This window comes from Callospermophilus lateralis, chromosome X (genome assembly GCF_048772815.1).
Source record: "Callospermophilus lateralis isolate mCalLat2 chromosome X, mCalLat2.hap1, whole genome shotgun sequence".
NCBI lineage: Eukaryota > Metazoa > Chordata > Mammalia > Rodentia > Sciuridae > Callospermophilus > Callospermophilus lateralis.
This window is the reverse complement of record NC_135325.1, coordinates 93,612,657-93,625,378: the sequence shown is the minus strand read 5'-3', so window position 1 is coordinate 93,625,378 and position 12,722 is coordinate 93,612,657. Positions and strand designations below refer to the sequence as shown.

The following is a 12,722-nucleotide window of genomic DNA, read 5'->3' as shown; positions in this document are numbered from 1 at the left end:
GAAAAATCAACCCCAGAAAAAGGATAAGATATTCTAAGGTCATTCCAACCATAATCAGAAATGTGGGTTTTGCTTTCATAGTCATTCAGAAATTATGGCTGAATACTCAGGGAAACTAGAAGACTATGACGAGGGACCAGGTGAGTAAAGATAAAGGCTGAAACTGAGAAGTATTAGTGAGGATTGAATAGAAGGTACCAATAGAAGAGAAGGTAAGAATCTATACTTGGAAGTAGTGAATATAAAATAATAATAAACACACATGATCTTCCCATAAAGGATTTTATTCATATGATATGTATTACAAAATCATTTAAAATGTGAAGCTATAGTTGATTACACATTTAGCTATATGCTTTATTGAAAATAATATGATTACATGATTACATGAAATTGGGGCTTTCCCAAAAAAATAGTGTGAGAGGATTCTTCTGTCTATAGGCCTGGAACTTGACAGAGATGTTAAAACTCCCAAGTTTTAATTCTACCTCACAGGTAAGCATTGATCTAGGAAGGTCTGAGGTAACCTTGTATAATATGGGTGCAGAATGAAATCTTGAACTTGTAAAATTAGAATTTATATTCTCATATAAGTTGAGGTATTCCTCTAACTTAGGAGTTCTAATAGTACTGAGTAGGAGAGCTGTGAACCAGTGATTAGTTTAAAATAGTCCACAGAATCCCATAGATTCTAGAGCAAACAGTAAACATAGATATAGTTTAAAATTACCCACCAGGATCTGTATTCTGAAAGCCACATTGCACAGCCCTACCTGTCAGGTCCCTTGCCTCACCAAACTTGTCATTTGCTGGGTCCCTTTTCCCCTTTCCAGGGGGAGGAGGTAATCAAATATTCATTCTGCTATAACCTTTTCTTATGCCAGTTTAGAGTTTATTGCAAGTCAAAGAATCCACCCAGATATTTTGGGAAGCAACCCAGAACCAAAACATCAATAATAAAAAATCAAGTCAACATTCTATATATCAAAGCACCACATTTAAAAGGTCAGAGATGTAAAAAGTGACCTTTACATTTTATAACAATACACAGTGTTTATAGTTTTCAAAAAATTATCAGAAAAAAATATAAGCCTTAAAACAATGGTTAAAATGCATAGGAAGTTTTTAAAAAGTACTTATTCAGAGTTTAGTGAACACTCAAATATGTGTCAATTGCAATTGTTTTATTATTCATTTTATTTTCTATAACTGTAAAAATAAGCCAAAATGCAGAAGTGTGATTTAATCTATATTCCTAGCCTTGCTTGATATGTAGCTACGTCTTAAGTGTAAAGCTATGCTCACATGAAATGTAAAAGGAATAGAACTTGTAATTTTTTAAAAGTAGAAAGTATATGCCTAGTGCCTGAATAATCCAGTACTAATCCATTGTATTATTATATTGGAATAGTATACTCAATTTACTGCTTATCTCTGTTAAAATGTTGCCTGGTAAATAATGCAACAATATAAACCTGTTCCTGGTTCAAGAGGAAAGAACTTGATAAAAATGGACATAAAATCTCACTAAGAAATGCCAGCATTTTTCAATGAGAAATATGAACCCCCAAAAAATCGCAATTTAGGAATAATTATAATTTGAGATAAATCCCCAATTACTTCTGGGTTATGGATCTGTCTCACTAATGACAGTCTTGAACCAATATACCAGAAAAACAATGAACAATTCCTGAAAGTCACTGAAGGATAAAATTTAGTTACACTTTGTTTCCTGTTTTAGAAGAATGAGTAAAGATTAGATAAGGGGGAGGGACTTCTATTGCTAAAGCCATTTAAAGATAATTCTGATGGGCCTCAGGACAATTAGCCATATTGATTGCATGCATTCCACTCTCATTTTTAAGAAACAAAGGTGTCCATTTCTCTAAGAGAACTGCTTTTCCGGCAAGACACACTCTCTCTCTTGCCTTGGAGCCAAGTAATTGGAACCCTAAACACACTGCGGAGCTTCTGTTGGAACCGGTTTCCAACAAAACAATACAAAAAGGGATTAACGCAGCTGTTGGTGAATCCCAGGAGGATGGCAAAAGGAAGTGCCAGGTCAATGACTGCTATAACTTCACAGCTATTAATGACACCCATCCAGGCCAGAGCATCCAGGAAGGTCAGAACATGGAAGGGAAGCCAGCAAATGATGAACGCCAGGACAACAGCAGCTGCCATCTTCAGGACTTGGTCACGGGTGATTCTGTTCTTCCCATAGCTGTTGGTCTTCAGTAAGTGTTTCCTGATTCCAAAGTAACATGTTGCTATAAATATTAAAGGGATAATAAAACCTAGGATATTTTTCATTAAGGCGATCCCAGCTGACCACTGGGCATAATTCTCAGGTGGGAAAGCCATAACACAAGCATTCACCCCTAGGTACTCAATGGTTCTGACATCTCGGAAATAAAATGTTGGCAATGAGGACAGACAGGCCATACACCAAACCAGGGGAACTATGTAAGATGCCTGCCAGGGATTTCTTCTTTGAGACAGAAAGGGGTAGATAACTGATTGGTACCTATCAACACTCATGCAGGTAATAAAAAAAATGCTTGCAAACATATTCAGAGTCAGAAAAGAACCAAAAACCTTGCACATCACAGGTCCAAAAAGCCAGTCATATCTGTAAGAATAATAGCTTGCCCAGAGAGGAAGAGTAGCCAAAAGAAGTAAGTCAGCCACAGCCAGGTTGAAGATGTAAATGCTAGAAACCTTTTTAGGACCCTTTTGACAACAGAACAGTGTAACCACAACAGTATTAACAAAAAATCCAATCACAAAAATAATGTAATACAGAATGGGAATTGCATCTAAATGCTTATCTGATGGTTTATGTGAGCAGTTAAAGGTGGACTCATTGTTGCCAGATACGTTGGCAAGTTCCAGACTGCTGGTAAGGTTTTTGCTGATGGTGGCAAGACTGAAGTTGTCCTTCATATTGAAATGTCAGCAACTTCTAATTCGTACGCTTTCTGTGGGGGAGAAAAAGGAAGCTGTTAGAACACATACAAAGCTTAAGGTATATTTGAGTTCATTAGCATTTTGGGTTTGGTTTTTTAAAAAAAGCAAAAACAAGTAAGTGATTCTAGAAAACACTATGAAATAGGATCATGCCTGTGAAATAAGAATGTATTTTACCTCTTGAGGAAGAAAACAATTTTCTCAAAACATTTCAGCTTCAGGAACTAAAAATTCTGAAAAAAACTACCTTTTGCACCTCTTTTCTATCATGTTTTTAGAGTTTTAAAGAAAATAGTATTTCAAAAGTTTAGTTGAGATAGAAAATGTATGTACCAAACAGGAAGAAACCCAAAATAAGAAATATTAATACTTTAAAACACTTGATCATTTATCCCAGTCTGTATACTTTCTAGAAATCACACTGCTATTTCATAGAAAAATGTTTTATTCAAGTAATTATATACAAAGCATTATAGCTGTGGAAAGTAAAAGTGGCCATAAGCTATGGAAAAAAATAAGTGTACAAATGACAGAAACAATATGCAAAAGGAACATTAGAATAGGGGGACTGTGGTGGGCTTTTACTAATTAAAAATAATCTCTTTAGTTCTACTTTTCCATTATTTTCACAATTATAATTATGAAGAAGTTATGACATATATGCATATTTCTAAAAGCCTTCTGAGTTTAATAGAGAAAATTAGATTTAGATATAGATATTAAAGTTTTGTCTGTTTAATAGAAAAAAAATCAATTTAATTAGGAAAAGAAAAAGAAAACAAAAGAGACAAACTTGTTTCAGGGTCAAACAGAAATAGTTTTGATTGCTTAATTAAATAAGAAATGAAAATCAATGATTAATCATGATATAGTGTTATCATTTTTATTTTGCTATCTTTTCGGTTGAATATAACTAAATAGTCACTGTTCTCAAATGTTATAATCAGTGTTCAGGTTTTTGAGACATTATTGTTTTGGGTTTTTTACTAGCAACATTATTTTGAAACAAACAAGAATTAGCTAAAGATAAACACACTAAGGAAAAGACTATTACTTTACATAGTTTTAAAGTAAATACAAATAAACTACTCAGTTAAAAATATAATCACCAAAGTACCTCCTAATAAATAATAAACTCTCATTTTTTATCTAAAGCTCATTTCTTAATATGACTTTACAAATTAACATGAAAGAATGAAAAAATAAATCCCACTGACGACTTACTGGTTGCTTGAGTTTAAAGCAGTTATCATAAATCAGCTTTTCTGGTTCCTAAATGCACTCCTGTAAGAGAAACAGCAGTTAAATAATTTAGGAGTTTTGCAAAATACAGTGTTAAAACACAGGAAAAGGGAAAGTTCGTCCATAAAAAATATTTTCATTTAATGTATGTTCTACTTTCCAAGTAAAGTATATATAAATTGTTCAAACTTACCTTAAAAATTCAGGCTGAAGAATGCTTTGAATTCTGAGCTTATTCGGTCTCTTAGACTCTGGGATGTAATAGCACCAGATCTCTGGTTTCCTTCTTATATGTTCGGTCTGTCCACTGGGGAGCCTTCAACCTACATAATTCTAGGGCTGACTTATGAACACTTGCCAGCTTTCCAGAGGTTTTTTTTTTTTTTTTGGCTGCAAAACATTAATCTGAAATTCTCACTGTCTCCAATCATAACAGCTCATTCAAATAAATCTCAAACAAAAAAAATGAAATTTCCACAAATGTGTTAGAGAATTTTGAAGTCAGTGGCTTGCTTTTAAAGAAGAATATAATTACTTGCAGAATTTTCTCTTTCTTTTTCTCTGATTATGACATTCTCAAGCAAGTTAAGGAGTAGAGACCAGAGAATTTATGCTAGTAGCAGAGTCTTTGTTCACAAATATCCGTCACAAACTTAAGTACTTTTAAAAATTTATATATTTATTAAAGAATGGTAGCAACATCACTTGAAGTCTAACAACTTCTAAAAATTTCTCCCTTGCTTTAAACATTTTCTGGCTGGCTCATTGCTGGAGGATTGGAGATAAGAAGGATATAATTTTTATGTGATGGAAAAGAGGTATTAACCTTTAGTACCTCCTTTCATTGGACTCTATCATATTTGTGGCTCAAATACCAAGGACAGAAGGTAAAGAATGAATAGGCAGCTATTCCAGCCTGGATCACTATTGTTCTTGTTGCTGTTTTTAGTCCTTGTGGTGGTGGGGTGATCAACTTTATATAAGCAGTCTTGTAGAAGCAATAATGATAAAATGAAGAAAGACAAGAAGAGGTGATGCTAATGATAATACTAGATGATAATAAATGCTATGTGACAAACACTGCATTTTATGCTCAATAGTTTAATATAGAGGCATTATAGCACACTGGTAAGTACATGGCCTCCAGGATCCAACTACCTGGCTTCACAGGCTCAACTCTACCACTTCCTAACTCTATTACCATGACCAAGTTACTTTCCTTCTTCATGTCTCAGTTTTTCTCACCTGAGAAATGGGGATAATATTAATTACCTACATCAGAGAGTTACAAAGATTAAATGAGTTAAAGTGTTTATAGTGTTCAGAATTATACCTAGCACATGATAGACACTATTATAAGCTTTCTACTAACACAGCTTTACAAATCAAGAAACTAAGACGCACAGAGTTTAAATGAATTTTCTCAGGTCACATAGCTATTAAATGAGGATATTTGAATTTCAAATGAAGCTAACTAATGTCAGAGTTCCTGCTTTTAACTTCTGTACTATAGAAGGAAGCACTAGCTGGTCCTTTAATCTTACCTTTGGTCTTGTCAGAAGAAAACATGCAGCATTTTCAGAAAATCACTACTGACCATTCTTAAGCTATCACAACAGCACCAAAGAAGGGAAAAGGAGGTTGCATTTTTCTTAATGTTTTTAGGAAAATGGCAACCCCAGAAAGGAGAAATGTGTAAGCAGAAAGCTTTTTATAGTTAGTACAGATAACCAGAGAACCCAAGACAATTAAACAGACAAAAGGATTCCAATTATTACTACAGATCATTTTTTCAGATGAGCAATAAGAGTGCACTTATTCAAGTTGCAGGCTGCAGAAAGAGAGGAGGGCATCTTTTCCATTAGTAGGTAAGCACCTAAGCAAGTTGTTCAGCGAAATAACAAGGAAGGAGAAAAGACTATAGGTGACAGAGTACAAAATTACAAATGACAGAGACAAAGCACATGGCTATTGACATTTGTTTCTCCATTGATATTAAAGTCAATCCTACAGTAAACAAGCAGTAAGAAAAGGTTACCATTGTCTGAAAAATACAGTAAGATTCAAAGGCTTGCACAACACCATTATAGCATTTTTTTCAGTACACTGAATTTGCACAACGACAGAATGCATCTAATATACATATGCACCATTCTATTAAATCTCAAAATATTTGTTTCTTATGCTCTGGACAAATTCAGGTTGAAACTGTGTCCAAATGATGAAAAACTGATGTTTGGGAAACAAAAGAGCGGGCACATATGTTTATCGGCAGGAGAGTTCAAATGGGAACTGGTTTCACTCTTTGTTTAAGCCTGGTTTCTCCCTCCATTTCAAATGTTTGTTTTTGCGACATACAAGGGAATTTTCCAGGCCAGAGTCTCCTGAGTGGTCACAATGGGTCAGATTCCCACCCTGCTCTATTTCTAGCCCCCTTTCATGTCCCTTGCAAAGAAACAGTCAGGAGGTGAGCTATAAACTTTGAGAACAAACTGCAGGCTCGCCTCCAGGAGACCTAGCCTTGAACACTCCCCAGGAGCAGGGGACCTTGTCTAGAGCTTTCGTCCTTCATTACAGTAACTTCTGACGTAAATAAAGTTTAAAGAGGCACACATTTCCCAGAAGATTAAAAAGACATTTACTTTGTTTCTTCATAATTTTTGGAGTAAAAATTTTCATAAGCCGAAGAAAAATTTTTGTAACTGCAGGGAATTAAGAAAAGAAGACAAAAAAGAATAGCAATAATATTCACACCACTCAAAGCAAGAAATACAGCATATTATTGATTCAGCAAAGAACACCCAGTTAAGCCAACAATGTAAATACACTTGAGATTCAAATAAATGTCAGTCATGGGAAGCAATACAACATACACACACACACACACACACACACACACAAAATCATTCTCCTGGGGACAGTGGTAATTTTTTGTTGTTGTTGTTGGAAGACTGACTTAAAAGTTTTGGGTCATTTGAATAAATTATGCACCTCTTCAGAACAAGTGCAGCTGGGCTAACAGAATTAAACAATGGTAAATCACATTAAATTATTTTTTTCTAATGAATACCTATTGTTTCTTGTGCAATTCTCATCTGCTGAAAGGATACAAGATTCATAAGAAAAATTTATATCCTTCCTACACACAGATGAGGCTTCAAAGAAACAAGGAAAGATAAATGCAAAATTCTGCCCAAACATACTCTGGTTATAGGGAGTAAGGTTTAGAGATACAGATCATGGAATGATTGAATATATATAGTCTTTACTTTTTAGTCTATTTTTTAGAGTTATTTTAATTTTCCTCACCCCAGGCACCTCTCTGAGTTCCTCTCCAGGCTGATATCATTTTCACTTCTCACAAATTCAGCACACACATCATTCACACATATACCCACATACATACATACTTCACACCAATCGTCGTTTGATTTACTTATCCATAGGTAAGCCTTACTTTAATTGGGAAAAAAAAAAGGTGGTTAAGAAATTTTGCATTATCAGTAAGTCTTTGCAGATTGCATTTGTGCCTCTTTGGTTTCTAATACAATAAGAACAGGAATGTCAGGATGAAAGCAAAGGAAAAATGTAAGGTCTGCTATTTAGAACTAGAGATCAGAATGACCATTTTATAGGAAAAAAGACTAAAAACCCATTGAAAGCCCAATGTAAGTGATTATTTGCAACAAATTGTCCATCTAGGCATCACATAAAGAGTAACTGAGAGAACTATTAAATCCAGTAGTCAGATAAATGAAACATCTGAGTCAGTACATTCCTGAGACCAGTTGCTTCCAGCTGAATCTAGTTCTAAGAAAAGAAGAGGAAGGAAGAGTTCCAATTCTTCTTTTCCCCAAAGACACCTACAATTCTGAGCATCCTGTTCAGATGAGGATTTCACAGAAGGCACCCTAGCTGTATCAAATACATCTCAAATGCTATATAACTCCACTGGTGGAAAGATTTTTTTTAATTAAAAACTTTCTATATTATTTGTTTACATTCAAAATATTGATTAACTGATTCAAATTTCCCCTCACTGATATGACTAAATTGATTGGCTTAACTAAATTATCCAATATGGCCAATTGATTAAATTGGCCTAGTAAACAAACCACTTATTTTGGCAATATTTAAACACCACTGTTATTCTGGCAATATTCAAACACCATTGCTAGGTGGTAGGGATATTTTGGGAAGATTTGTCAGGTTGGATCTCTCAAAGGGTACTGGGTCAACAAACAATTATGTCCAGCATTTGATCCTTAGCCTTGAGGCACAGAAACAACTTTCTCTTGGCTTATACCAACCAAGTTCAACACAAAACTGATATGCTACCGTATTGGCTAATTTATTATTTTATGATAGAGATATATCACTTCTCAAAGACCACAAACCTTGCACTCTTTATCTGACGTGCATTCTCTATCTCCAATATTAAGAAACAGGGGAAATATGGCTTGGTGACTATGTAATCAGAACAGGAAGGCTGGTAACTGGGAGTATATTTCACTTCAGCTCTGGGAAATTTCATATCAGATGTTGTAATTCTAGAAGCCAGATTAATAAGCATCTAAGCTGGGGCTGGGGTTGTGGATCAGCGGTAGAGTACTCGCCTAGTGCATACAAGGTCCTGAGTTAAATCCTTAGCACCACATAAAAAATAAATAAACTAAAGGTATTGTGTCCAATGACAACTAAAAAATAAATATTAAAAAATAAGCACCTAAGCCATTCTCTTCAACAATTTTGCCTCCTTGAACCCTGTTTTTGGGTGGGGATAACTGTCCCAATCTGTTCATACATTCTTTTAGATATTACTATTACTGATGAAGCCTGTAGTCAAGTCCCTGTTCTAGGCAGGCAAGAAGTCATTCAGACTCTACTTTGATTAATTAGACAAATTCTCAGAGTTAGAGATTAGGAGATCAGGAAAGTGGCAAAATAAACCTCTCTAAAACTGGTCATCAATTCAGAGGAAATATTCAGAGCAAATGGTTGCTTGGCTTTGTTTAAGGTCATTTACCCTACCCACCCACCTCCCCTTTAAGCTTTTTTTTCTGAGAAAGAGAGAGAGAGAGAGAATTTTTTAATATTTATTTTTCAGTTTTCGGTGGACACAACATCTTTATCTTATTTGTATGTGGTGCTGAGGATCGAACCCAGTGCCCTGCGCATGCCAGGCAAGCACGCTACCGCTTGAGCCACATCCCCAGCCCCAAAGCTCTTAAAAGGATACAAAAGCAATAAAGAATTGTAAAGCTTTGGATACATTTACTTTTTGAGGTACAAAATGACTTAGAATTAGAAGATAAAACAAGGACTGGGGTTGTTGCTCAGTGGTACAGCACTTGCCTAGCATGTGTGAGGCTCTGGATTCCCTTCTCAGCACCACGTAAAAATAAATAATAAAGATATTGTGTCCATCTACAACTAAAAAAGTACCTTTAAAGGGAAGATAAGGTAATATAATAGGAGGTTTGGGTGAAGTTCTGGGTAGATCCAAGGAAATGAGAAAAGGAGGTTTGTCATTAGGAATTCTGAGACTGCTTGAGCTTTTAGAAATTTATCCTACAGATAAATTTAAAATGTACAGTACATTAGGTTTTCATATATTCACAAAGCTGTGCAATTCATGGTTTTCAATAAAGTTGTGCAATTGAAAGCAGAATTTTTAGTGTTTTTATTAGTGCATTATAGTTGCATATTTAATCATAACCATACATGAATGGAATGTAATTTGCACCATTTTAGTCCCCAGTACTTCTTCTTTTTCTCCCCTCTTCCCTCTGTCAGTCCCCTTCCTTTACTCTATGATTCTTCCTTCTATTTATTTATTGTTTTTTAATTGGTGCCTGAAAACACAATTTTTCAAATAAGTTGCAATGGATCTACAAATAAAACAGCTTGTTTGTATACCTAGAAATTGATAGTATTCTTTACAATTATTTTGCTGTATATTCTTTCAGTATCATTGTCTTTATTTTATATTAGCCACATTATTGAAATTGTTCTTCCTTTAATTATATTGTAAATCAAGAAATAATTCACATACCATGAAATTCACCCTTTTAAAATGTACAGTACATTGGGTTTTAGTATATTCACAAAGCTGTGCAATTATGACACTGCATAACTCCAAAACATTTTCATCACCTGTAAAAGAAACTTGACATCTATTAACAGTTGTTCTTCATCCCCTCTTTCTCCAGCCTCTATTTTCATTTTGTTTTGTGTTTTTATTAGTTATTGTGAACATAAACATTGCTTTCTATTTTAAAAATGAGTTGTTACCTAGAACTTCCAAAGATATTGTGTGGAGAAAAACAGAACAGACCAATACAATTAAATGAACTTTAAGAACAGCATGGCATTACTATTTTTGTTATATTTAGTTGTTTTCACAGGCATGGTTCTGTGGACCACAGATTGCAGTAAATTGAACACTCATTTGATGAACATGTAGACTATTAACCTAGCCTACTTTCCTCCTAACCCTATATATTCCTGTTGAATTAATTATATTAAACTCCCAGAAATATAGTTTCTTTGGCATTAATGCAAAAAATAAGTATCATGTAAATAGCTTCTAGAGTTGGTTCCTTTATGTAAACAGAAGGCCACCTTTCATTTCCCTAGACATGGAGTGCCTACAGGGTTATTAGGAAGGTACTGACACATAAAAATGTGAATTATAAAGGAAATGATTAAGAGTGTGAAGAGAGAGCCTACAGAATGGGAGAAAACCTTTGCCACCTGCTCCTCAGATAGGGAATTAATACACAGAATATATAAAGAACTAAAAAAATTTAACATCAAAAAAACCCAATCAATAAATGGGCAAAAGAATTAAACAGACATTTCTCAAAAGAAACACAAATGACCAACAAATACATGAAAAAACATTCAACATCTCTAGTAATCAGGGAAATACAAGTAAAAACTACACTGATCTCAGCTCAGCACAGTGGTGTACGCTTATAATCCTAGTAGCTTGGGAGGCTGAGGCAGGAGGATTGTGAGTTCAAAGCCAGCCTCAGCAAAAGTGAGGCACTAAGCAACTCACTGAGACCCTGTCTCTAAATATAATACAAAAATAGATCCAGGGATTTGGCTCAGTGGTTGAGTGCTCCTAATACCCCCTCCCAAAAAAATACACTGATTTCATCTCACTCCAGTCAGAATGGCAATTATCAAAAATACAAATAATAATAAGTACTGGTGATTGTGTGGGGAAAGGACACACTCATACATTGTTGGTGGGATTGCAAATTAGTACATCTATTCTGGAAAGTAGTATGAAGATGCCTCAAAAAACTCAGAATAGAACCACCATATTTCCTGGCTATCTCACTCCTTGATATTTATCCAAAAGAACTAAAATCATCATTCTATAGTGATATAGCCATATCATTGTTTATAGTAGCACAATTCACAATAGTCAAGTTATGGAACCAATCCAGATCCCTATCAGTAGATGAATAAATTAAGAAAATGTGATATATATATATATATATATATATATATATATATATATATATATATATATATATACACAATGGAATTTTACTCAGCCATAAATAAAAATGGAAATTATGGCATTTGCCAGTAAATGAACAGAATTGGAGAATATCATGCTAAGTGAAATAAGCCACACTCAAAAGATTTCTCTCATATGTGGAAGCTAGAGAGAAATAAGAGGGAAAGGAGGGTTGGGTATCATAAAGATATAGGGAAGATAAGTGGAGTAGAAGAAGGGGATCAAGAGGGAGGGATGGGAAAGGGGAGGAAAAACAGAATTGCTTTAACAAAATAATTCTATATGCATATATATGTAGAAAACACCAGTCAAAACTAAATAAATAAATGAGCAAAAGTAAGATGAGTACAGAAATAATGGGGGGCAAGGAGGAGGAAGATAAAGTAAGTGGGAAAATAAGTACTGAAACAGAGTAAAACAAATTGCACACATGTATAGTTTTGTCAAAATGAACCCAACTGTGCTATATAACTATAATGTTCTAATAAAAAAATAAATGATTAAAAATGTGAGTTTTTATAAAAGAGGGTACCAAGCACTCTGCTGGGCACTCAATACATTTTTTGAATATTTTGCAACTATCTTGAAAGATGTTTATCATCTCTATCATATATGAGGAGAAATGAGAACACTGAAAGAGAGAGTTAAACAACTTGCCCATTGTCAAACAACCAGTAAACTATAAAAGTGAACCTCAAACCCCACATAAATAAATAAATGAGTTGCAGTAAATTGAACACTCATTTGGTGAACATGTAGATGAACATATTTCCACTACACCATCCTAGTATATATGAAGCACAAGAGGAATTAATTTCTCCAATACCAGAGGGACTTCTAGGCATTCTGGGTCTCTCTGGGTAAAAGTCTATAAAAAAAATGTTTTAAGAGATTAGCATATTATCTCAACAAGTGAGAGTAATTTGTAAGTATAATATACTGTGAGTCAATCTCACAAGTAAAATGCTGT

At 34.4% G+C, this 12,722-nt stretch overlaps 1 protein-coding gene across 1 annotated transcript; it reads right to left on the bottom strand.

Annotated features, from left to right (window-relative positions):
- Positions 1-1,860: 1,860 nt before the first annotated feature.
- Agtr2 (angiotensin II receptor type 2) lies at positions 1,861-2,946 on the bottom strand. The gene has a single exon (XM_077107479.1). It carries the CDS (start codon positions 2,944-2,946, stop codon positions 1,861-1,863), a length of 1,086 nt encoding a protein of 361 aa, XP_076963594.1.
- Positions 2,947-12,722: the final 9,776 nt, after the last annotated feature.